At 45.0% G+C, this 26,434-nt stretch overlaps 1 protein-coding gene across 1 annotated transcript; it reads right to left on the bottom strand.

The window, feature by feature from the left end:
• Positions 1-5,513: 5,513 nt before the first annotated feature.
• LOC144767728 (phospholipase A2 inhibitor and Ly6/PLAUR domain-containing protein-like) lies at positions 5,514-26,230 on the bottom strand. The gene is made up of 5 exons (XM_078651113.1): positions 26,133-26,230; positions 23,056-23,205; positions 9,292-9,441; positions 7,378-7,524; positions 5,514-5,902 (listed from the first exon to the last, which is right to left on the bottom strand). The coding sequence occupies exons 1-5, from the start codon at positions 26,182-26,184 to the stop codon at positions 5,679-5,681; spliced, it is 723 nt and encodes a 240-aa protein (XP_078507239.1). The 5' UTR covers positions 26,185-26,230; the 3' UTR covers positions 5,514-5,678.
• Between the last annotated feature and the right edge of the window lie 204 nt (positions 26,231-26,434).

Here is a 26,434-nt window from a genome sequence, read left to right as displayed (position 1 = left end):
ACCCACTCACCTTGAGCCCTAAAAGCCCCAAACCCGGCCCCAGCCCCACTTACCCGTCCACGTGCAGAGCTTCCTGTTCTAGCGCTTCCTCTTCTTTTCCCCACCCATCTGAACACTAGACTACTACCTGCCTTAGCGACGCATATGCTTGGTTAAGGCAGATGCATGGTTCAGGCATGTGTGGTTACACTTGCGGCGAAATGGCATGCATGGCTCAACCTGCATTGTAAAGTTTGTTTCCCATTTTCCAGCTGTATGGCAGGTGATTTGTCGATTTCTTCAGCTGCAGAGCACAGCCTGCCTCGGAGTCGAAACGGGTGCCTCAGACGTCGGGGACACGGTGCTCAGCACATGGACTGCAGTGATCTTTCAGCCGTATGGCAGGCACTGCAGGTGTTGTTTTTTCAAAGGCATGGCGGTACTACGTCATACAAACAGGTGCTGAAGATTGATTTGTGGATTTTATAAGCCCTGTACAGCAGCAGCCACCTCCAAGAGCCCAGACCTGGAATTGGCACCACTTGGCAGGTCAGACCTTCCAGCAAAGGAGTTCTGGGGCGGCACATAAAGTCTTTGAAGGCCCTGAGACTTCTTAACAGGACACAAGCATTGGATTAACTTTCAAACAGGATGTAGAAAGCAAAGTCTTGTCCGTTCACTTCCCAAGGCAAAAGCAGCAAGCAGCAGGCCAATACTGCAAAGCACACAGCAAAGTGGTAGGCCCACCTGACAGCTGCTCCAGTTATTCTTCTTGACAGAATCTCCTCTTAGTCCAGGGGCGTTCTGAAGTTAAGATGTCATAGCTCAAGTACTTATTCCAAAAGTCTTTGTAGTGCACAAGACCCTGCCTTTCCCTGATCTGGCTCCAGGCAAAATACAGGAAGGTGGAGACAGCTTTGCGAGAGGACAGGCACAGCCCTATTCAGGTGTCAGTGACAACTCCCCCCACCACTATAGCTCATCAGGATAAGCAGGGCACACCTCGCTTTGTGTGAGTGTCTAGAGTGAATGCATAAACAGCTCAACTGTCAACCAAACCCAGACATGGATTCCACAGGCAGGCAAGGGCATAAAGTGGTCAAGCCAGAAAATGCCCACTTTCTAAAAGTGATTCAGAAAAGGGGGTGGTGATGAACAGAGTGTCTGAATTAAGCAGACCACTCTTACCCAGTCCAAAGATCAGGGATTGATCCATCACCGTTTTTTAGCTCACTGCACCATCCCAGCCCAGAACCTGGCTACATGCAAATTAGTCTGTTCCTGTCCCAGTGCATGATGGGAACAGGGCAAACCAAACTACCAAGCCAATCCTTATACTGGGAAGGAAACAAGCTTCCGGGGACCGGTTTCCGGCATTTCAGCCGTCATCGGCCCGGCTTGCTTGAATCCTGATGGTGCAATGAGCAAGGGACTCACATCTGAGTATACCCTTCCACGCTTATGGTGGACAAAATGATTCAGAAAAGGGGGTGGTGATGAACAGAGTGTCTGAATTAAGCAGACCACTCTTACCCAGTCCAAAGATCAGGGCTTGATCCATCACCGTTTTTTAGCTCACTGCACCATCCCAGCTCAGAACCTGGCTACATGCAAATTAGTCTGTTCCTGTCCCAGTGCATGATGGGAACAGGGCAAACCAAACTACCAAGCCAATCCTTATACTGGGAAGGAAAAAAGCTTCCGGGGACCGGTTTCTGGCATTTCAGCCGTCATCGGCCCGGCTTGCTTGAATCCTGATGGTGCAATGAGCAAGGGACTCACATCTGAGTATACCCTTCCATGCTTATGGTGGACAAAATGATTCAGAAAAGGGGGTGGTGATGGCCAGGGACAGACTAATTTGCATATAGCCAGGTTGTGAGCTGGGATGGGGCAGTGAGCTAAATAACGGTGATGGATCAAGCCCTGATCTTTGGACTGGGTAAGAGTGGTCTGCTTCATTCAGACACTCTGTTCATCACCACCCCCTTTTCTGAATCGTTTTTGGCCACTATAGGTGTGGCAGGGTATACTCGGAGCAGTGAGCAAGGGACTCATGTCTATCAGGATTCAAGCAAGCCGGGCCGACGAGGCTGAAATGCCAGAAACCGCTCCCCGGTAGCTTGTATCCTTTCTGGTGAAGAATTGGCTTGGTAGTTTGGTCTGCCCTGTACCCTTGATGCACTGGGCCAGGGACAGACTAATTTGCATATAGCCACGTTCTGAGCTGGGATGGGGCAGTGAGCTAAATAACGGTGATGGATCAAGCCCTGATCTTTGGACTGGGTAAGAGTGGTCTGCTTAATTCAGACACTCTGTTCATCACCACCCCCTTTTCTGAATCGTTTTTGGCCACTATAGGTGTGGCAGGGTATACTCAGACATGAGTCCCTTGCTCACTGCTCCATCAGGATTCAAGCAAGCCGGGCCGACGAGGCTGAAATGCCAGAAACCGTTCCCCGGTAGCTTGTATCCTTTCTGGTGAAGAATTGGCTTGGTAGTTTGGTCTGCCCTGTACCCATGATGCACTGGGCCAGGGACAGACTAATTTGCATATAGCCAGGTTCTGAGCTGGGATGGGGCAGTGAGCTAAATAACGGTGATGGATCAAGCCCTGATCTTTGGACTGGGTAAGAGTGGTCTGCTTAATTCAGACACTCTGTTCATCACCACCCCCTTTTCTGAATCGTTTTTGGCCACTATAGGTGTGGCAGGGTATACTCAGACATGAGTCCCTTGCTCACTGCTCCATCAGGATTCAAGCAAGCCGGGCCGACGAGGTTGAAATGCCAGAAACCGGTCCCCGGTAGCTTGTATCCTTTCTGGTGAAGAATTGGCTTGGTAGTTTGGTCTGCCCTGTACCCATGATGCACTGGGCCAGGGACAGACTAATTTGCATATAGCCAGGTTCTGAGCTGGGATGGGGCAGTGAGCTAAATAACGGTAATGGATCAAGCCCTGATCTTTGGACTGGGTAAGAGTGGTCTGCTTAATTCAGACACTCTGTTCATCACCACCCCCTTTTCTGAATCGTTTTTGGCCACTATAGGTGTGGCAGGGTATACTCAGACATGAGTCCCTTGCTCACTGCTCCATCAGGATTCAAGCAAGCCGGGCCGACGAGGCTGAAATGCCAGAAACCGTTCCCCGGTAGCTTGTATCCTTTCTGGTGAAGAATTGGCTTGGTAGTTTGGTCTGCCCTGTACCCATGATGCACTGGGCCAGGGACAGACTAATTTGCATATAGCCAGGTTCTGAGCTGGGATGGGTCAGTGAGCTAAATAACGGTGATGGATCAAGCCCTGATCTTCGGACTGGGTAAGAGTGGTCTGCTTAATTCAGACACTCTGTTCATCACCACCCCCTTTTCTGAATCGTTTTTGGCCACTATAGGTGTGGCAGGGTATACTCAGACATGAGTCCCTTGCTCACTGCTCCATCAGGATTCAAGCAAGCCGGGCCGACGAGGCTGAAATGCCAGAAACCGGTCCCCGGTAGCTTGTATCCTTTCTGGTGAAGAATTGGCTTGGTAGTTTGGTCTGCCCTGTACCCATGATGCACTGGGCCAGGGACAGACTAATTTGCATATAGCCAGGTTCTGAGCTGGGATGGGGCAGTGAGCTAAATAACGGTGATGGTTCAAGCCCTGATCTTTGGACTGGGTAAGAGTGGTCTGCTTAATTCAGACACTCTGTTCATCACCACCCCCTTTTCTGAATCACTTTCTAAAAGTGGCATTTTCAAACACGCAATTTAAAAAACAACTTCACTTAAAGACCCCAAACTCCAAATCTCTATCTGTTCCCATTCAGAAGCTACATTTGTAAGAGGTTACAAGTCAGCTCCAATGATAACTAATGGGAGAGATACTCCTTGCAATAGTGACAAAAACAAAATTAGTAGTATTTCACTGTCAGGACATGTAAAACAAGCCAGTACAGGCCCTACTGTGTAAATGCACTGCACCCTGTCCATGGGGCTACCTTGGGCCTACTTCAGGGGTGCCTTACATGTAGTAAAAAAAAATGGTTTGGGCCTGGTAAGTGGTTGTACTTGCCAGGCCGACATGACCGTTGAAAACTGCACACACAGACACTGACGTGGCAGATCTGAGAAATGAAGGGCTATTTGTGTGGGTGGCACAATCAGTGTTGCAGGTCCACTCTTAGCATTTGATTTACAGGCCCTGTGCACACCTGGTGCACTTTACAAGGGACTCACTGGTAAATAAAAGATGTCAATCATGGATAAACCAATCACCAATACAATTTAGACAGATAGCATATGCACCATGGAAGAGGCTGGCAGTGGTAAAGTGCCCAAAGTCCTAAAACCATACAAATACAGTTGAGAAAAAAATAAGAGGGAGAAGAGAAAAGGTTTATCGATAACCCTGCAAAAAGGGCCAGGCCCAACATCTATATATCCCTACCTTGCACCACCCCAATTCTGAGAGCATAGTGGGTGTACCCTTCTTCCCTAACTCGGAGTATGGTCTGAAACCCCATACCTGAATGACTTGGTCTGAAGTTAAACAGCAATCCCTCTCTGCAGAATCAGCATTGACAGAGCTACATGCCGAGCATGACAGTTGTCCCAGGACTGTTTTGGCTTGAGTGTCCCCTCTAACCCACTAAGGGGCAGGGCAATGTTTATATAATACAAGTACTGTGTTAGAAATACAACTCTGACGTAATGATGTGTCTAGAAGTTAGAAGCTGTATCTGAGTGTGCAACATATGTACCAGGATGTCTCACTTTATGTTCCTAGCCTTGAACGAAGAGTACAGAATGTGTAGCAAGAAAGACTTTCTAAAAATAAGCAACATGTGCAGTATTACTTAGAATCATATTGCAAAAATAAAATATGTAAAAGGTAACAGGGCTAAGACGAAAATATGTAACAATGTAAAACTAAAAGGAAAACCAAAGTGAGCACAAGAGGGCTTCACTACAGGTATGGAGAACTTTCATATAGGCCAGACAATACATTTTGTGGACAATGTGAGCTTCTGGGTGACTCACAGTATGCAAGTTAGATTGCAGGAAATAATAATTTCAAAGATACTTTAATAATTTATTTCAAAAACGTATTTGAACTCCCAAATCATCACACGGCCTAACTGCGAAGACACAGCTATAAATCACAAATAAATGGGTGGTAGCAAATAGAAGATGATTCCTATCAACATTGAAAAGCATGGCTTTGAAGCTTCATTGAACCCCGAGTTTCATGGACAGGGTGATGAGATGGTGGAGTCATCTCCCCATCGTAGGCAATGGGGCATGCTGCCCTCAGTGGACATTCTCAAATTACTGCCACTTAACCCAGGTCTGACCAGAAATCTACATCCCCTTCTGACCAGTACTGATATCATGTGTCCTCCTGTGTGCAGTGCATCCATCTCTAATCAATACTGACTTCAGATGACTTCGTATTATCAGCACATCACCATGTAACCTGTATATTAATATCACATGCCCTGGTAAATTTACTACAGGAATTATATGGAGATATTGTGACAATAGCCGACTATCTTTTCAAAACCAATCAATATTATTATGATGTACACGATGAGCATGGAAGTACAAGGATGCACTTAAGTTGGCAGCATGTGCTATACAACAAATACAATCAATGTATGTGAAATGGCCACAATGAAGAGGTCACATGTCTGTTTGGCCGAGAGAAAATCCTTCTAGGTGTGCATACTCAATAGAGTCAGAAGTGTAAGGAGGAAATATTTATCCGGGGACGAGAAGCCCATTGCTGCTCCGGAGACGTTGGCATGCCCTTGTTTCTGACCGTCGGAGCAGCGGAAGTGCTCAACCTCTACAATGAGACCATCAGAGCAATGCATTATTGGTTGGCTGCAGGGGTCTTCACTGACACAGTTCATGGAGGCGATTGTCAAGATCCGGTCTGTGAAGAGAAAAGAGATGGGTGAAGAGAAGGGCTGGAGGTGCAGGTTGCCACTCCTGAAATCAAGCACATTGGCTGGGCTGTGACTAAATCCACTGAATCTTAGCCAATGAATAACCACTGTGAAAGGACCATTCTCAATGAAAGGAAACTGGAATAAAAGTAGAACTCACAGCTATTTCCAAATGCACCGTGTTTGATGTTTACATGGTGCCCTGGAATTTCCTAAATATGTCATTGCAATTTACAACATAAAACTAGACTTGGTTTGGAAGGTTAAATCACTTCTGTGCATGCAAAAATACACCGCAAATATATTGTCCACATGCACAGCAGCATGCATACACGTCTACTGGTTCCATGCACTGGCTACAATCGCACCCACCAACTCTAGAACTTTAAGTGTCGCCTGAGGTTTGAACACCAAGTGGAGGTTCTTCTTCCACCGGGCTCTAGAACCAGATGTCATTCCTCTCCATTTCTACCTCACCCTCCGCTCGTATGATGTAGTCTTTCGCTATAAGATGGGAAGGACTTGGTAAAGCGATGACAGGTTCAAGCCATGAGTTCCAGGGAAGCTAGAGTGAACAACTTTTGTACTCCTACAGAACTTATACATTACACATTTTTGGATAAAGTCTTCCAGAAGCAAAAAAACAGTGGTGTGATTCAGAATGACTGAGTTTAGGCAGGAACTTCATTGGAACATTTTAGATCTTTTACAGAATGGAAAGAAGCGAATATAAGTACAAATGGCAGGAAGAAATGCAAAAAGCTGTGGACGAGGCAGCCATTATTGAATGTTGGCAGCTGGTCTTTACGGTGTTGGATGATAAAGAGAGGGAGGTAGTGTGCCTTACTGAGAGAAAGCATGATCTGGCTCTATGGAGGTGTTTCCATATGAGGAGGAGGAAGGAACAAGTCCTCAATAGATTGACAGGTACAGATGTGAATCAATGCATATATCTATGAGAGGTAAGCCTGTTTCTGCCACACTGATGGGCCAGTCTTTGAGGGCATCATTTAAAGTCAAAGCCCAACATTTTCACCCACATTTCATTATCAAACATACCTTTCCGGAAGTTAAGCTTTGGTAAAGCAAGTGGCTATCGGGTCTCTGAACCCGAGAGGCCTCCGCTCAAGTGAAGATAGGCTACACCACAATTTCTGTTTCCAGCGATTTTTCTTGAGCTCCACTACAGAGTATGCTACATTTCACATAGTGGTCCGAGTGAATCAGTATGTAGAACCTATGGCAACACCTGTGGGTTCTGGGAGCGAGGCAAGGTGATTTGGACCCTGTCTGTTTCTTTCACAAGGAGAACCAGTCTCAGACCTTCTACAGTGTTCACTATGTGACTCTGCGTGTGTTTCATCTCGCTTTAAATCATGCGTTTTGATCACATTCCTGACAGTCTGTAGGTGACCCCTTCCCATAAATACCCCTCGATAGTCAAATACCCCTTAACGCATACCATTTCGGCGTATTTTCCCTCCAAAATCCATGCATTTGGTCTCCAGGCCGGTGCACTCCATGGTTCCAGCAGCCTGGCAAGTAGAGGTGCCTTCAGCATAGCACAGGGGGCATCGCACTCCGTTGGGCGTCCTGTCCCTGGACGGTGCTGCGAAACCAGAAGAAAGGAAATTAAACGTGTATTATGTGCATCGCTGGGCCGGACTGATACCTGATACTGATATCTTACGCCATGGTACTGAGGCCTGCAGTACTCCATTTTATATACCATGAACATATAACAGAATGCCATGCAACCAACCCTCACATAAAAGGGTCTGTGTCTGTGTGTGCACATATAAGTGTAAGTGCGTGCACATGTGTCTGTGCATGCATGTTTGTTTCTACCTGTGTGGACACAGGTGTGTGTGCCTCTATCTATATGATATAAGTAGGCATAAATTCTACTACGAGCACCACATACTATGTTATAACTGTGTTAACCCAGTTTAACTAGAGTAGAAAAGCAAATTGCCATGTTGAGATCTTTGGTCCCTCGGTTAATGGTGCTGATAGGGTTTCGCTGAAATAAAACACAGGGGCTGAGTCTCAAACAGTTGTGGCAGAATCTCCACAGGCGCACTCTCTGCAGTTGTTCGAGAGGATATAAGGGGCCATATTATGAAAGTGCCTGGGCACAACATGCACTTTGATATTATAAAAAGGGCCACAGGCGCTTGTGTGGCCCCTTCTGTAATACCGAAAGTGTTGGCACACTTAAAGTTGCAGCACTATCTTAAGAGAGCGTTCTCTCATTTGTATGCGGACGTGGCGCCATGCAACTGAAGGAATCTCTTTCCCTCTGAGCCTGCGCTGTATTACAGACGTATGTGCAGAAGTAAAGAAGAACAAAGGAGGCGCAGGTGGCGTCCCCAGATGGCAGCCCTCTGGAGGGGAAGAAGGGGCCAATGGACCCCCAGACATCCCTTTGCAGGTGGGAGCACTCACTGCACCCGCATACAAGGGGATCTCTAATTACACTCCAGGTTGCCACCTGTCCTGTGAAAACACGGAGCAGCTTTAAAGCCGCCGCAGCATTTTTCACAGGAATATGAGGCCCCCAGGGAAGCACGAGTTTGCGGCTGCCCTGGGGTAGCGCATTCATGGTATTACGGAGCATCTTCATTGCTTGCGCTGGGTGCACCTTTTAAATGGTATGCTCAGCACAAACAGGGAAAGTGCGCCATTAGCGTAATACAGCCCCAGGAAGAATACAGGGCAGATGTTTTGGGGAGTATAATTTTTTTTTCCTATGTATTTTTGATCCCCCACAAATGCTCAAGCAGTACTGCACACATTACATTAAACGTAAGCAGACTCCTGACAGACGCAACACAAAGCAACAGAATAGGATGGGTGTATACGTCAGAGGAGAGTGATGTACACACAGAGGCTGTTGGAGACGTGAATGTGCACATTGTTCCTGATCCCTTTAGCCACTGATAATATCAATGTGTGTCCTGGTGGGTTGGTGTGGGCAGCAGGCATGAAGGCAGAGGAATATCACCCACTGAAGAAGAAACGGGGATCATTGAAACCTCCTGGTCAAGACCGGCACTGGAACGGTGGCCATTTGTGGTGAACTAGCTAAGAGTTGTCTTTTGATGAGGTCACTGGACCCATCAGGTCTTGGATTGTGGCTACTAATTTCAGTCATTCTAGCAAGCTAACAATATTTTGGTGACCTTCAACTAGACCTAATGTTAAGCAAGGTCCATGGAGGAATGGGGCTCCTACACTTGGCTGTTCTGGTTCAGCCTGAAAGGCTTAATGTTTTCCCGGTCTGAGCTCTTCAAATAGTTTGAAATGAAAAAGAGAATGTTTTGAGTCATTACCCTTTAAGCTAAGTACAATATATCATCCAAGGTCCACATACCAGTGAGATCTTCAGCGTTGCAGCTGTCTTCATCACAGTAATTCTTCTGCAGCCGGAGCTGGAAGCTTCCGATGCTCAGACTGAGTAAGAAGTTGCCGCACTCCTCCTCCAACGCACAGCGCATGGTGTTCACGGATGCTGTTAGGCCCTCTAGGGAAACACAAAGTAAATAGGCTCAACCCACTTAAGAAAAAGACACAACACATTTCAATGATGTTGATGGTCTAGTAAATAAATGTTTGATCAAAACGAAAAGGCTGTGATGCTCGCTTCTACAGAGGGTGCTTCTTCCAAAGACTTAATACCATTCTGCAGATAACATAACCTGTGTTTATAAAGCACACGTTCACTCCTTGGAGTATCTTGTCGCTGTCTATGAGATGTTTATTGCTAGCCAAATAAATGGTACTCTTTTTTATCAATCTTGGAAAGATGAAAGGCTGAGTAGACCTGTTTAAATGTGACCCTGCCATAACGAGGACAAACAAAGATTCATAGATCAGATGCTTTAGTCAAGTGAGGCACTGTAACTGCAGTGGCGGGCAGCACGGACATGGGGTGGTGTGGTGAGCAGGTAAAGAGGTAAAAGTGTAAAAAACTGAAACATGTACTTACCTCCTCGCTGGTCTGTCCCAAGTCATTTCTCATCTGCCGCACAGGAAGCAGCCAGGCTCCCCTAAACCAATCACAACTCTGCAATACAGTGATTGATCTGGGGACCTTAGTTCGGCGCTCAGATTGGGACTTGTGGCCTGCCACCATGCAAAGCTGTAATGAGGCCTGCATGGAGAACATGCTAAAGTGCACATCCGAGACTGCCGGTGAAAGCATCATGCGCACTTTAGTGTGCCCACCACACCTCCTCTGCTCTGTCAGCATAGCAGCCCCGCCCACATGCTGCCACAGTAGAGAGGAATAAAATGACAATAAAAGCCTGTGGGGCGATGCTCCTCTCCCTTAGCGGAGGAGTCACGACTCCTTGTGCCTGGCTTGTCAGGCAAGTCTTCTTGTGACACTTGAGGGTGCTAAGCTATTAACCCTGTAGGTGTTTATGACAGAATGGTTCCTTCATGAGCACCTGTGTTCCTGTGCTCATGATGGAACCATACTGTCATGAGGACAGGGGCAGAAAATCCGTCTGCTGTAAACAACAGAGGGATTTCCATTTTTATTTTGTGCCTTGGGAGGTGAGGAAGAGCTTCCCCAACCTCCAGAGGCCCCTAACATGTTTTCAATCAAATGACGATCGCGCGCACAGAGCGCTGTTGTCATTAGATTGGAAACTAGTGTTTCAGTGCTCGGCCTATCTCAGCCCCCGAGCATCGAAACACTTGGGAGAGGTATTGTTGGGAAGGGGAGAATCTCCCCTTTCCAGTGGTACCCCTCCTTAGTGGATCCCTGCTTGGGGATCACCCCAGGGGAGCGATCCTCAAGCAGGGATCCACCCACTAGGCACCAGGGAGGGGGGAGAGGCCCCTTGGGCAAGGACCTTTGCTTCCCCCATAGTTTTTGGGTTAAATTCAGTTTTTGGGGGCTACAGCCCCCAATCTGCCCCCATGGGGGGGCAGAAAGCCAACTAGAACCAGTTTAAAAAAAAATGGAAATTAGGGGTGGGGACTGCCCAATATGGCATGCCAATGCCCCCACTCCCCTGCACAATTAGAGTCCTTCTGACCCTCCCGGTTGGGGGGGCAGAAAGCCCACTAGACGCCAGTTTTTTTTTTTACATTTAATTTAGGTGTGGGGGCTTCCCCCCTTAAAATCCAGTCTTTCTGCCCCACCTGGGGGGCATATGGGGGCAGTAGCCCCCAATCTGCCCCCCGAGGAGCAGAAAGCCCACTAGAAACCAGGGATTTATTTAATTATGTAAATTAGGGGTGGGGCTGCTCAATATGGGCACACCAAATCCCCCAACCCTCCCTACACAATAACAGTCTCCCCCCCCCCCTTGGGTGCAGATGGGGGAGGGACCCAACAATCTGCCCCACGGGATCAGAAAGCCCACTAGACACCAGTTTTTTTTTTTTTTTACAATGGGGGCTACAATAGATGGGCATGCCATTTCCCTCGAAATTCCAGTCTTTCTGCCCCCTGGGGTGCAGATGGGGGGCAGTGAAAATGTGGTGTGTCCACCTTGAGTTTTGGACGTTTCCTGTCACAGGCACAAGGCCTACCCACACAAGTGAGGTACTATTTTTCTCAGAAGTCTTTGGGGAATGTGGGGTGGGTGGAATCTCGTGGATCCACACAGATTCTAGAACTTTTCATCAAAGAAATGTGAGGAAAATGTGTTTTTTGACATTTATTAGATTTGCAAGAGATTCTGGGTAACAGGACCTGGTGAGAGCCACTCAAGTCACCGCATCCTGGAATCCCATGGGTGTTTAGTTTTAAAAAATGTATAGGTCTGCTAGTTTTCCTTAGGTGCTGGCTGAGCTAGGGTTCAAAAACTACAGCTAGGCACTTTGTAAAAAAAGGGTAATTTTTCACTGTGAAAATGTGGTGTGTCCACCTAGCGTTTTGGCCCGTTTCCTGTCGCGGGCTCTAGGCCTACCCACACAAGTGAGGTACCGTTTTTCTAGGAAGACATTGGGGAATGTGGGGTAGGTGGAATTCTGTGGATACAGGCAGATTCTAGAACTTTCCATCACAGAAATGTGAGTAAAATTTGTTTTTTTGAAATTTCTTAAGGTTTGCAAGGGATTCTGGGTAACAGAACCCTGTGAGAGTCAGTCTAGTCACCCCATCCTGGATTCCCCTGGGTGTCTAGTTTTGACAAATGTATAGGTTTGCTAGGTTTCCCTTGGTGCAGGCAGGCAAAGCTAGGGTTCAAAAACTACAGCTAGGGACTTTCCAAAAAAAGGGTAATTTAACATTGTGAAAATGTGATGTGTCCACGTTGCGTTTTGAGCCGTTTCCTGTTGTGGTCTCGAGGCCTAAACACACAAGTGAGGTACCATTTTTAACAGGAGTCTTAGGGTAACACAGAATTGTAGAACAACTGTTATTACCTATTGACTTCAGATGCATTTCAGCCTTCCAAATGAAAGACTGTGTAAAAAAGAAGTCATTTTGAAAGATGACCTATAATTTTCATGCTCGTATAGGTACTCCCAATTTCGGAACTGTTTCTAAACTCTAAATTTTGTTCCCATTTCAGCAATACATAGGTGTATTTCATACCAATTTTTCCATGAATACATTTTCACCAAAATAATTGCTATATACCAGGTACATAATAAAAAACCATTGCACGACACTGCTCAGTTATTGGCTCTGGGTGTGTCGGGTTCTTGATGAACCTACAAGTCCTATATATCCCCTCAATCAGAAAGGTCCAGCAAATGTAATGGTATATTGCTTTCAAACAGCTTTCATAATTAGAAGAAGTTACAGGTGAAAACGTTGACACAAATGGCTGTTTTTTTAACACATTTTTAATTTTTCTTGTATTTAACTGTTAGTTTCTATGAACAAACCTTGAAGGTACTACACAAATGACCCCTTGCTGAATTCAGAAGTTTGTTTACTTTTTGAAAATGTATAGCTTTTTAGGATCATTATTGCTTTCATACCCATTTCTACCATTAACTGGAAGGAGGTTGAAAGCACAATAAATAGCAAGAATTGGCTAGGTTCCAGAAAAATGCCAAAACTGTGTAAAGAAATGTGGTTATTTGTCAAAAGTCTGCTTGTGCCTGAAAGCTGGGAAGATGATGATTTTAGCACCACAACCCCTTTTTTAATACCATTTGCAAGGAAAACAAAAAGACGTTTTCATCTGGAGTCCCTTTTTTCCCATTTTTCAAAAGAATTTAGCTGTATTTTGGCTAATTTCTGGGTCCCCTCCAAGAAAATCCATAAACCCTTGGTACCTTTAGTATCCCCATGATGTTTCGAAAATAAAGACGTAAATTTGGCGTGGATACCTTATGTGGTCAAAAAGTTACAGGGGCCAATGCGCGAACTACCCTATTTATCCAAAAAAAGGCTTAGCACAAGGGTTGAAAATGTTTGCAAATACACAGTACAAATATGGGGACAGATTTACAAGAAACTAACGGAGCGCGGTGCAGCAAGTAATTTTTCTGCACCATGCTGTGTTAGGTTCAAAGCACAGGGATGCACATATTTACAAAAATATGTTCTATCTCTGTGCTTCTGCCTGCGCTGGCGCACAAACTGCTGCCATGTGCTAGGGCAGACACCCTTGTACCATGGTGCAAGGAGGCCTGCGGTGTGCACAAAAATAATCAATTGATGTGATTTCCTCTTCCAATGTGTGCTGTAGAATGCAGCACGCATTGAAAGAGGAAAAATACAAGGAATAATGAACACATTTCTCCTTCTTGCACCTCGCTACGTCACCCCATGGGTGGCATGGCAGTTTGACGCATTTCTAGATTTACAATTTATCGAAAATCTGGAAATGCACCAATGGACAATGGTGTTGTTTGGGAACACCCACAGCAACAGCCATGTCACGCCCCTAAAACGCACAGTGTTGCGTGAACAGGGGTGATTTTTGCAAGCTCATGTTAAGGTGACTTTACCTGTGCTTGTAAATATCACTCAGCAGGCTGCACCACTGGTGCGTCACGCAACTTGGTGCACCGGCTGCGTAAGGGGCTTGTAAATCTGCCCTGTCAAATGCAGGATTGTAAAGTGTTCATGCCAGGGTGAGGGTAGTCTTTGTAATTTAGAAAAGCCAACAAACGCGTACGTTTGTGGATATTCCAAACTCAAATCCTTTCACACCCTGATCAGAGAATACTCCCATTCCAAGATGCTGTTGAACAGCTTATCACCCCCAGGTTTAGTGGGGATGCAGACAAATGAATTTCTTAAAGGCTATTTTTGCCCCATTGGAGTAAAAGAAAAAGAAAGGGTGAATTTGAATAGCGGGCGGCACTCTTCTTTTGCATAGTTCTATGCTATTGTAGGAAACCCGGCAAAACGTGTATTTCTTGTTTAGGGCCTCCCTTCATCCTGTGCACTTCTGAAGGGTTGGGCACTTCTAATGCTGCTTCTCCCTCTCCCTTGACACTGGATGGTTTTTATTCCCTCATCAGGCATATCACAATTTTTTTTAAACACATTTAAAGTTGCAGAAAAAACAGCCAATCACATTTGATATAATAATTCAAATGTAAATGATAGGAATTCACGATTTTCTGAATCACAATTTTAGACACCAGTGGTATTCAAAAGTATTATCATGCTCATCCACCAACTATTTTAAATCCTTTGTATAGCTACTGAATGGGTTTCCACCAAACCAATGAGAATACGATCATGGCTAGAGATCTACTTTCATGACAAGTTTGAAGTAATCCATTCAGAGTTTTTTACTTGAGAAAAATGTCCTACAGAAGCATGACTGGGAAAAACAGAATAATTTTGACCCTATCCCCAACCTTTTCCCTCTGCATTGATCTTCAGGAAAATTAGCCTGGCATACCTTAGATCACTATGCCAAGGAATTGACAATTTTGGGGCAAATCTGTTCATGGAGTCAAAGGTTATAGGAAAATATAAAAATATATGTTTTCAGTGAGCCAGAGGAGCTCAGTGGCGGTTGGCCGCAGGAGCTGGCCTGCGACAAGGTCTTCACCCATCCTGACCCGGACGGGCAATTGAAGTCTGTGCGCAGACGTGATTGGCAGAGGGCCTGACTTTGTCAAGGACCTGCACCAACCAACATGGGGAAGCCAAACCCTGCTCTGCACAACAATTCTTCGAGATGCAGTGTGGATTGGCCACAGGGACTCAGTGGCTGCCAGGCCCTGCACGCGACCTCTCGCAGGAGGCCAACCCTCGCTGTGCACGACCTTTGAGCATGCACAACTTGGGTAGGGTGCAAGGCTTAGAAGTGCCTGGGCCCTGCACTTAATTCATGGCAGTGGGTGGTGAACCCTTTGGCTGGGTGAAGTGGGGGATGGCAACAGGGCCTGGCCTTTCGCCAAGCCATGCACCAAACACACTGCCAGCGCCTCCCCCCCCCGCCCACACACACACACTGGTTGCCTTTGCAGGCTGCCATCTCCAGCTACTCGTGTCCTTTGGGTGTGCAGAGGAATATTCTATTCCCTATTTATTTATTTTTTTAATGAGAAAGTATTTTCACCTATGATGGGACAGGAATGTCTCTTGCATTGCTGAGTCCTAGGCACATCTTTTACAATGTGAGGTCCTATACCCAGAGCTTTAAGTGGGCCGGGTCTCACCGGTGCTGAGCACCAGCAGTTTTTTTAAGGAGGCCTTGAAACGGGTCTCTATGGGGCTCTGTTTTGTGCCCTGGAATAGGCGGACTGCAGTGACAGCAGGCACATGGATGTGCGTTGCTCACACTGCTCACTTATCACTCACTAGTGGAGAAGTTACGGCATGACCTAATGCCATGTGGGTTGTAGGGGAAAGGAAATCTTTTAAAGAGAGTCATTTTCTCTCTGGATTTCCCTTCTCTTTTTGAAACGCAGGAGCAGCAACATTGTTGTGGTGTCACCAGGGCTTGAAGTGGAAGTTTTTTCAATATTATATACAAGCCATAATTACTGCTTATTACTAGCAACCATTGACAAAGCCAGTAGTTTTATGTATTTATTTTATTTTTAAAATTTTGTATAGCGCTAGCTAGACCCGTAGGTATCAGAGCACTTCACATACATATTGTGCAAAGCAGAAGGGCCTTACATTACCTAGAAGGCTGACAGTAAGTAAGCAAACCACGGATAAAGAATACAGTATGAACAATAAGTAACTGTGCAGCGGAGGGGGAGGGGAAGAAAAAAAGAAAAACAAGGAGATTAGCATAGTCCGTTCACCAACAATCCTTGAATGAGAGTTAACTCGAGGTATTGAGGTCTAGGTTAGTTGACGTTGTTCAGGAAAGTATTTGTTAAGGAGATGGAGTTAGAGGTCTCTTTTGAAACAAGAGAAGGAGGGGTTGCATCTGAGGGCTCCCGGGAGAGCGTTCCATATCCTGGGAGCATTGCCACAAAACGATCGGTATTGGGTTGTTTTCTTTTTCATTTTTGGAGGAATGAGAAGGAGTGAGTTGGAGCTTTTCAGTGTTCTGGTTTGACCTGCTCTTACCAGTTTGTTATTCAGGTAGTTGGGAGCCAGAGAGTGGAGTGTTTTGTGTGTGATGCAGGCCAGCTTGTAAATACATCTCCCTTCCATGGGAAGCCATTTGAGGGAGTTGAGAGCTGGAGTGATGTGATCAAATCTTTTTACTCCACATACAAGTCGAGCGGCCATGTTAAGCACTGTCCTTAGAGGGGCTAGGTGAGCTTTTGGAGTCCCTGTAAGGATGGCATTCCTGTAGTCGATTTTAGAGAGAACCAGGGATTTAACTACTGTCTTGAGGTCATCATGGGGAAGAAAGGTTTCAATTTCTTGAGGTGTTTTAGAGAGAAAAGAGCACTTTTAGCAGAGTTTTTGATGTGGGCCTCCATTGACAGGTTCTTGTCCAGGGTGATGCCTAGAGACTTAACCGAGCCGGATCGAACGAGGGGGCAGTTTAGGGCAACCAGATCCTCGAGCCACTCTTGGATAGGACGATGGTTACTTTTTGGAGAGAATAGGATCAGTTCCGTTTTATCTGGGTTGAGCTTTAAGTGATTGACGTTGAACCATGTTTGGATCTCCGTTAGAGTGGTATTGAGGTGTTGGATGTCATCGGGGGACTTTATTTTTAAATAGATTTGGGTGTCGTCCGCATAAATGTGGTAACTCACTCCAGCTTTTTTCAAGATGATTGTGAGGGGCTCCATGAAGAGATTGAAGAGGGACGGGGAGAGGATTGAGCCTTGTGGCACTCCAAGTGTGACTTTTGTCGGCTTCGATAGACAGGATTTGATTTTAATTTGTTGCGAGCGATGCTGGAGGAAAGAGGTGAACCATTTGAGTACAGTACCATTTATGCCGGAGCACTTCGACAAGGTCTCTAGAAAAGCTGGATGATTAACTGTGTCGAATGCCGCAGATAGATCAATAAGGATGAGTAGGCAGGCATCACCATCATCTAAGGCTTTGCGAATGTCGTCCCAGACGTTGCGTATGGCTATTTCAGTGCTACAGCCTTTCCTGAATCCTGATTGAAAGGTGTCAAGGAGGTTGAACTCATCAATGTGTTTATTGAGTTGGTGGAGAACACATTACTCCAATGTTTTTGCAAGGAATGGGAGGTTTGAGATAGGTCTGAGGTTGTTCAGATCATTAGGGCCGGCCCCTGGTTTCTTGAGAATGGGTGTGTTTGTCAGGTATTCAAACAATAGGTATTCTGCAGGTTTGATATTGGTAATCTGTATTCCAGCTATGTGGATGATGGCTAGTCCCCCCCGTTTTGATCGGCCTGTCTTGTCTGATTATGTTGTACCCTGGGGGGGTGAGGATGTCAAGGATGGGGGTAGAGTGGAAATTGAGCCAGGATTCCGTGAGGAAAGCGATGTCAATATCTTCAGCGAGCAGAGCTTCAGCAATGTCAGTGGTGTGTTGTAATGCTGATCTGCAGTTAAGGAGCATACAAGAGAGAGGGCGGGGAGCCTCGATGGTGGGGGGAGTTAGGTGGATAGAGGTGTATTGAGCAGGGGGTCTGGGCGAGTGGGCAGTATTAGGGATTCTGTTTGTGCCAATAATAACAGGGATGTGGAAAGGGGAAGACTTCTGTTTGGAAGCGAGGTAAGAGTCATTGATCTCATCTGGTTTCAGTACCGAGAAGGGCTGGCTATCCCAGTTGGGACTAAGTGTCTGACTCGCTGCTGGACTGGGTGGGCGAGGGGTGCTTGGCAGGGGCATGAGATGTGCATTGAGTGCGGCCAAGGGAGGTGTATTGGGTGGCGTAGGGGCCATGAGAGGTGTATCGAGAGAGGCCGTGGGAGGTGTATTGAGTGGGGTAGGGGCAGGAATACCCAGGGGGAGAGAGCACGGTGGCTTGTCTCTGTTGAGGAGGTTTTGCTGTAAGTGAAGGAAATCAGCAGTAAGGGAGTTAATTTTCCTCTCCATTCTGTTCAGTTGCTGTGTTATTGCACTGAAAAAGTTTGATGTTTTAGGCAGGGGCGAGAAAGACTTGGGTCTATGGAGGTAGATTTAACAGGGGTCAGGGATAGGATGGAGTCCCTGGGATTAAGAGAGGGGAGAAGTTTTACACAGGGAGCCGGATTAGTCATGTTCTCATTCGAGGAGTTCAGGGGAGGAGAAGTGGGACTAGTGTCCAGGAGAGGAGGGCGAGAAATTCTAGGCAGGGCGTCCGAGTTCTGGGCCATGTCAGAGAGATTAGCGGTGGTGGTTGGTTGTGTACGTGGGAGTGCAGCAGCGAAAGGGGAGTGTGCAGAGGAGGGAGGGGGGAGAGACACCATAGTATTGGGAGTGGCGTTCGACCCGGAGGGAGTCCGGGAGGGGGGAACAGGGACTGTGTAGGGGGTCGGGGAAGAAAGTGAGGAAGGGTTCAGATTATCAGGGGTGGGGAGGGGAGTGTCTGAGGGGATTTCAGTCACAGGAGGGCTAAGGTCAGAGACCAATCTGTCTGGATCGGCCATGTGGGGATTGTTAGTTGTGAGTTTGTCGCTCCTGGTGTGCTCATTGATTTGATCGTGGTGGGTATTTGGCGACGGAGCGTAATGATAGGGGTGGTGTGATTGTAGTGAGTGATGGAGGATGTCCATGAGTTGAAGAGAGGGTCTTCGGGGCAGGGAGATTGCATCAGTTTCACGTTAATAGTGAGGGTCATGAGGGGTGGGGGAGATAGGGTTTGATGGCTCAGTTGAGTTAACGAGGAGAGAAGAGTGGGGAAGTGGCAGTCAAAAGTGGTGAGGTGCGGGTCGATGGCTTGTATGAGAATGGTTCCAGTTCTGTAGATGGAAATGGTGAGTTCCCCTTTGAAGGTCGGGGAAATGGAAGTGGAGATTTTTTCACCATAGGGAATTACTACTGACTTGGCGACTTGGAGGTGAAGAGAGAAGGTGTTTTTCCATTATAGCCAGGCGATTGGTGTAGAAAATGAAGTTAGTTTTCGTGCAGCCGTTGGACGCTGAGTGGTAGTTATCTACAAAGAGTGTTTCCGGGTGTCGTTTTAGAGTACGGTGTTTGAAGTTCTTTTTAGAGTTACTGGTCATTTTGTTAGGGTAGTTAATGGACCAGGAGTTGGGTCCGTAACGCACGAGCGTAGAGTTTCGGGTGGGGTTAGGCGTTAAGTCAGGTTAAGTCCTGACTTATAGGTATGATGCGACTTGTTGTATCATATATCTGGATGCAATGATAGGAACAGCAAAATACAAGTCGGGCGGCACACTGTGCTAAAGATTGTAAGCTTACGTGTTTTAAGCCACGCCCTTAATTACATTGGCCATGCCCCTTTGAGAGACCCCCCAGCTTTTTTAACTAACGCCCTGCCTGGACCTGAAAACCGCACCGACCATGCCTTTATCATGGGCAGAGGACTAATGTGCCTGTCCTGAGCATGATGTATAAAGAGTTGGTCACAGCATACCATAAACCTGGCTTTTGAAACAGCCTTGCTTTTCTCACTAGACTATTGTTTTGTTTTTCTTTTTATAATACAAAGTAAAGTAAATACAAAATATACTAATTCAACTCAAATTAGCTTGACAATAATGTGCAATAAAAGCAAAGTTTAAAAAAGAACAAAACTGAGTAAAATACTTATCATATAATAAATACAAAGTCATTCTGGTATGAGAGCCGACGCATCTCAGCACACCAAAATGTATTAATTTAAAAACTATAATACAAACAAGATCACATCTTTTCCTTGAATCAATTTCCTTCTTTGTTCTCAGGTCGTAAAAACCGTAAAAGGGTGGTTCACTAAAATTACTCTAATTATGGTCATCATGTTATTTGGTGAATGGTCAATAACCAAGAGTTATCAAATGAGATGCAAGTAGAAAAGTCATTTCAAAAGCAACTTTCAAGAGATATCCGTGCATCAGTACACCCAAACAAATCGTTATTAAAAAATGATAGAAAATGTACATCTATAAATCCCCATAACTTCATAAAACGGTTCTCAAAATGTCATTGTTTGATCTTATGTAAGTTGTTTTTGTTAAGGTGGGCGATGGTTTTAGTTCATTGTTCGACAGCGACCATGGCCCTGGTTGAAATTAAGCAATGGCACATGCACAAAGTAGTCTTGGGTCTGAGCTAACAATTCTACCGCTGCTTCGAGTCCCCATTTGCTTACAAATCAATCAATCAATAAACTCTATTTCGGTCAACAGACGATATAAGTGCAATGCGCATAAATACAGATTAATGATTTTTACAATATACAAAATTCTTTGGTTTCATTTAAAAAGCAATATTTAATCGATACATATAAATTAACAGTAAAATACAACCATCAAAAAACTATACCAATCAAAATGCATCCTTTGATTAGTGTCGTAAAACATCAATCCACACAGTGGACCTGACTTTCTGGTTTATAAAACCACTCAGTGTCCACTGTTCATGAGTACAACACATGATGAGTCTAGTTCAGTCAGTCCAACTTTATCTCGGTTCTTTTAAAAGTCCAGTTATTTGTGAATGTTTTCAGCTGCAATATGCCAACCCTAAATATGATGTTCTATCTATTGGCACTGTTATGGCACCCCAGTATGGTTCCAGGAGGTTATTGCTCTTTAAACCTAAAATTGCCCCTGTCAGCCAAGAGCTAATGGGAGATTTGCCCTCACTTTGTGCAGCCCATTGCCAAAAATATGTTTTAAGGTCTTGCGTGTCATGGTTGGTTTAGAAAGCGTATTGTTCCATAGCATTTTCAGGCCTATGGCTAGCAATAGTTTTTTGATTGGCCGAAGACAATTAATTTTATGGACCCTATCAACCTCCATCACATTGTCGAAGGCCATGGCATACTGATTGATGTCATAGCCTTCTCCCAAAAAAGCAGCAGGCAAAGCTTGGCTTTGTCAGCTACAGTGTTTCTACCCCTGTTGAGTTTTGAGGGTTTCAGTGGGGTACTTTATGGCAATCGAAGTCTCAGTTCTCAGAAACATATTTTCGGATCTTGTAAGGGAGGATAAGTTAGAAAAGCCTCACAATTCGTTCGATATAGGAGCGAACCAAGGAGCATATCAACAAGGTGGCAATAAAAAATGATCGCCACTTTTGAGGTCGTTTTCGAACGAAAAGCGGCGATAATTTTATCACTATATCAGGAAGGTCACGCTACCACATGAATCCTGGCGTTAGCGCCCTTTCCTGTAACGCCCACCTTTGCATCTCTAATGAGATGCAAAGTGAGCGTTCCAGCTCAAAATAACTGGAGAAATGTTGCTAACCAACATTTCTCCAATTATCAATGGGCACGCTAACAAGCATAGCGATAAAAAAAAGTAGCGATAACCTTGGGTATTGCTACTTTCCTTACGTCTGCTTTTAGTTTGACTTAGCCATGATATCCAATGGAAGGTGGATGTCATGGCTGAGTCTACCCTGCCCTATCAGCAAGCTATCGCCAAATGTTGTGCGATTATTGCTGTAAATCTAGCGATAATCGCACTATTGGCAGCTTGCACCTGGAATTTTATTGCTTTTTGAGATAAGCGTTGCTAATAGCACGCTACCTCAGCGATAAAATTCGGCGATAGCCGGCGATCATTACTCTAGCGCTAAGTACGCTTAGCGATAATTATCGCCGGTTGTTGCTGATATGCCCCCAACTGCTTTAGCATCAAAGATCTGCAGCAGGGGGCAGTGGGTTTACTTAGAGAGCTACTATGCTCTTTCACTATGTCACCAGCGATCTGGCTATGTTGAGAGCCAGTAAATACAGCTGGGGATTCCATGAGAGATTCGAGGATAAGGTGGTGCCCTAATAATTAAACACATCTCAAAAGGGATTCCACCAACAATAAAATATATACACTCATAGAAGAGCTATTTGTTAGCAGACTCCATCCATTGTTCTAATACATTATCATTTTGATTCCACCCAATGCAGCACACAGCGCGGGTCAACAAGTCAGCCTACTTTACTCATTGACTCATTTCACTTTGAGTGACTGCACAAACCCTGTAGACATTATTCACATCCACCTCTAAATAGTTCCTTTCTCTTTAGTGGTAATCCTGGAATCAAGTGTTTTTTTTCCAGAGGTATTTTTTATATTGACTTTAAATAGCAGATATTTTTTTGCCTGTGCTTCAGATGCCCAGTTAGATGCCAATGTGATGTCTACTTTTTAAAGTTATAAAGAGTCACAGTCAGACATATTGACTTCGTTGAATCCTTGCTGCCTTTCTCATGGGGAGGCCCACTCGCCATGCTCATGCAATAAGGCTAGTGGGATCCATTTTGGATACCCTTGTCCAGGTATAGCACATGGAAAGGATAGAAGGTGTCCTCCCTTCTCCCAGACAGTGTGATGCCTGCATCCCTGTGTCTGGAAGAAGGGGATTCAAACCCAGAGGTGAGGAGGGTAGATACTGGGATACCATCAAAATCTTGTCTTTGATGGTAGAGTTGAAGGGTGGGAGTGAACTTCTGTTGTGTGGGGTGAGGAAGTGTCTAGGTCAGTCCTGCCCCTTTGTCTATCTTCAATTACTACTTCAGTTGGAGCTTCTTGCTTGCACTGTACACCAGCAGTCTATGGTTTGACCGTTGCTACCAGTTTGCCATGAATAAACCCTCAGATCAACTCTGTCAGCAAAGAGGTTTGTTGTGCACCTGTTATCCACATAATAGGGAATGGATCCATTTACCACAGCACTGGCACGCGGCCGTGTGACACCTACTTTCATAATTCTCCAGGTAGGAGGTCTCGCATCTGGTTCCACAGAAGGTCCCTCCAAAACATAGTTTATTGCGGCTTTTCACACAGATGTTTTTTTCAGAACAAGTTTCTATATAGCGGATCACACAATTTTGGCAGATCAGTGACTCTCCTGCAAGAAAGGACACCAAAAATTAATGTATTGAGACAAGGGGGGAATTGCACGACAGAGAAACGTACCAAATGCCCGCCACCTCCCCCTTAAATATAACACATTGCTTATTGAAAAGGAAAGATATAACAACCACTGGCAAAGCCAACAGGTATGGCTTTTTATCAGCTAAAGAGCTGCCTGGTTTATTGACAGTATTGTGGCTGTGTAGATGGGTGAGTTAGTAAACATGATATAATGGTTCAACAGATGAATGAATACAGTATTGTGTGAGTTGATTAATTGACAAATGCATGAGTGGTTGAGCACATGGATTAAATAGTCAATGCCATCAGAAAAAGCTGGATTTTGCTGCGCGGATTTTTTCTGCAGAAATGTGGATCAACACGTTTCTGACTTAATGTGCACATCTCAAAAACATTATCAAATTGGCTGGAATAAAGCTGCAACTTGCGGTAACTAAGCTTAGATGCAGACACGTTGCTGAGTTGTTCATTGCTCTATTTAGGCATCTCCAATAAATGAGGTTCAACCTTTGCATAGACGGTGTGAACATCCCGTTTGAAGGACTGGGTGCTGGCTTTTCTCAGAAGCCTGAAATACATTCTAATGCATTTCGGATGCATTTCAAATGACAATTTAAAGAGATTACTCAAAGGACAAAATAACAACTTAAAGAAAAAATCAAAGACATTTGTTCATTATTCATTGGGACTCTTTATAGGTGGTTATGCTTATGCAGGGGGCACACATGGGAGCTTGCCTATCTATGCAAACAAAGCAAAACAAGTTAACCTATCCTCCACAGATTGTCTCCCACACAACGTGTAGCACTACAGGGCAGATTTACTAGGAAAGCGGCGAAGCATGCTAAGTCACTTTAGAATGCAGGGCTGCACCATATTTACAACGATATGGTGCAGCCCTTCCCCCCCACTGGATTGGTGCTAGCCTAGCACCAACGCCACCATAGTGCAAGGGTGCCTGCTTTGATGGGAGTGTTTATTTATGTGCAGGAATGTGTCCCTTCCTGCACATAAACAATCTTCAAATTGTGTTTTGCAACTTGTATGTGTGCCGCTTAATACGGCACACATAGAAGTTACAACACTTAAGGGACACCTTCCTGCACATTATCAATCAATGGCATTTTTCTGTTTCCTTGTGTGCTGCATAACAAAGGACATGAACGTATGACGTTACAACGCATACATTTACAACACTTACCTTTACAACACAGTTTTAACATTGCAATATCCTTTACAAATCATACATTTACATCACATGCCACTATAACGATGTTTTAAAAACGACACTTACACACATTCCTTTATATCGCTTCATACCTTTAAAACGCATACCATTACAACACATACCATTACATTGCATTTAAGGTAAGTGTTCGATAGTGTAGGGGTAAAAATTACTATTCTAACTCCAGGGGGTGTAACAGTAGGGTGAGTGTTGGATAGTGTAAGGGTACAAATTACTATTCTAACTCCAAGGGGTGCAACAGTAGGGTAACTGTTGGATAGTGTAAGGTTTCTTTGCATCATAATGGTATGCAGTGTAATGACATGCGATGTAATGCCTGCGTTGTAGTGACATGCGATGTAATGCCTGCGTTGTAGTGACATGTAATGTAATTGATGCGTTGTAGTGACATGCGTTGTAAAGGTTGTTGCGATGTAATGCCTGTGTTGTAAATGTAGTGCGATGTAATGGTTGCATTGTAAAGGTTGTGTCCCGCAGGACACACATGGAAACAGCAAAAACGAGGAGAAAAAAAATTCTCCTTGTTGCACCAGGGTAAGGCCAGGTTTTCCCTGGTCTTAATTTTGGGACTGCCTCCTATTTACGCCACTCTTGTAAATAGGGGTCAGCGTCAAAATAATGGGTGTTGTAGTGAAACGCCCACCACAACACCCATTGCCAGCCCCTTTTGCACTAAGTATAGCGTGAAAGGGTGCCTTATTTATATTTACAATGCAGCGTTAAGCCACACTGCCTTGTAAATATGGCAAAGTCCCTATCCCCACCAGAACGTCCTGAAAAGTGACGTTGTGGTGGTGATAGGGACTTTTTAATATGCCCCTACGTTTTTCTCCAGGGCAATTTAAATACCAACTCATACATGTGAGCAAACACATCCAAGGGCTGAAAACTGGGCACCCGGGTTGACATAATATAACATTGATTAACAAAAGCTGCAACACTAGCAGGATAGTGCCTGAGTTGTCAGGAGGAAAACAAGAACATTGAGACAATATTAAAAAAAATAATAATATTCAGGAAGCATTAGCTATGTAGGTTCACCAGAAACCAGGGTCATGCTTGGAGGGACTATATTGGATACAAGTTACTCATTTTGAAGAAGATGATAAAGCTGCAAACAAAATTTCATGAAATTAGTTTGACTCCAGAAAGTGAGAGCAGGCCATAAAAGTGGCAGGCTGGATGGCCCTATCTGGCCTGCAAAAGACCACATAATGATGTGCTTATGATCTAGAAGAATTCAGATTTCTATGCAAGATGGCAGAAAGACTCTGGGCAGTGTAGGTTGACACGTTTGTGTTGCCAGTAACTGGAATCTCAAACATATGCCTGAATGTTTGAATAGCTCTGGCAGTATCCAGAAGACTGTCGTAAACAATCTGTTTTCCCCCAAGGACCTCTCAGGTTGATATGAAACGCTTGTTATTCAAATAATCAAGAAATTGCATCTCCAAGTGCATCAATCAATGATCTTGTAATTAAACTGAGAAAATATCTTATCCAATAGAAAGACCTGCAGCAAAATCTCCGCAGGTTAATAGATCTTAGGATGACACACACGCCAAGAAAAGCGTGGAAGAAACCACAGCTGACTACATGAAACACCACATCTGTGCAGTGCAGAGGTTCACAATCTGAGGGAGACAACTGACCTCGAGATATGCAAGTGAAGAGGATGCTGAGGCTTGCAAGAAGTGCCTTCATGACGATGAAGAGTTTGGAGCTTGATGTGACACAGCTGAGGATCTGGTCTTCATCTCCCACTGAGGACTATAGAGCAGGTTATTTATTCCCTGGTGTATCTGCTGGGAAATCCCCAGTTTGCATAATGAGATTGAGAAATGATTTCCCTGGCACACCCTTCTCTCATCTTCCACCTCGCCCGCCTCTCAGGTGAAACTACCTGTTGTTGTTTTTCTAAAATCTGTCATTTAATCATGACCTTTACACTGTG

This window comes from Lissotriton helveticus, chromosome 7 (assembly GCF_964261635.1).
Source record: "Lissotriton helveticus chromosome 7, aLisHel1.1, whole genome shotgun sequence".
NCBI lineage: Eukaryota > Metazoa > Chordata > Amphibia > Caudata > Salamandridae > Lissotriton > Lissotriton helveticus.
Note: the sequence above shows the minus strand (reverse complement) of the source record. Positions and strands in the feature narration are given on the sequence as shown.

Excerpts from the sequence above, each read along its gene's own strand:
- LOC144767728 (XM_078651113.1), bottom strand. The coding sequence starts at position 26,184 with ATGAAGGCACTTCTTGCAAGCCTCAGCATCCTCTTCACTTGCATATCT. Across the intron at positions 23,206-26,132 it reads CTTCACTTGCATATCTCGAG|GAGAGTCACTGATCTGCCAA; the intron begins GTCAGTTGTCTC and ends CCTTTCTTGCAG. Across the intron at positions 7,525-9,291 it reads CAACGCTGAAGATCTCACTG|CACCGTCCAGGGACAGGACG; the intron begins GTATGTGGACCT and ends CTGGTTTCGCAG.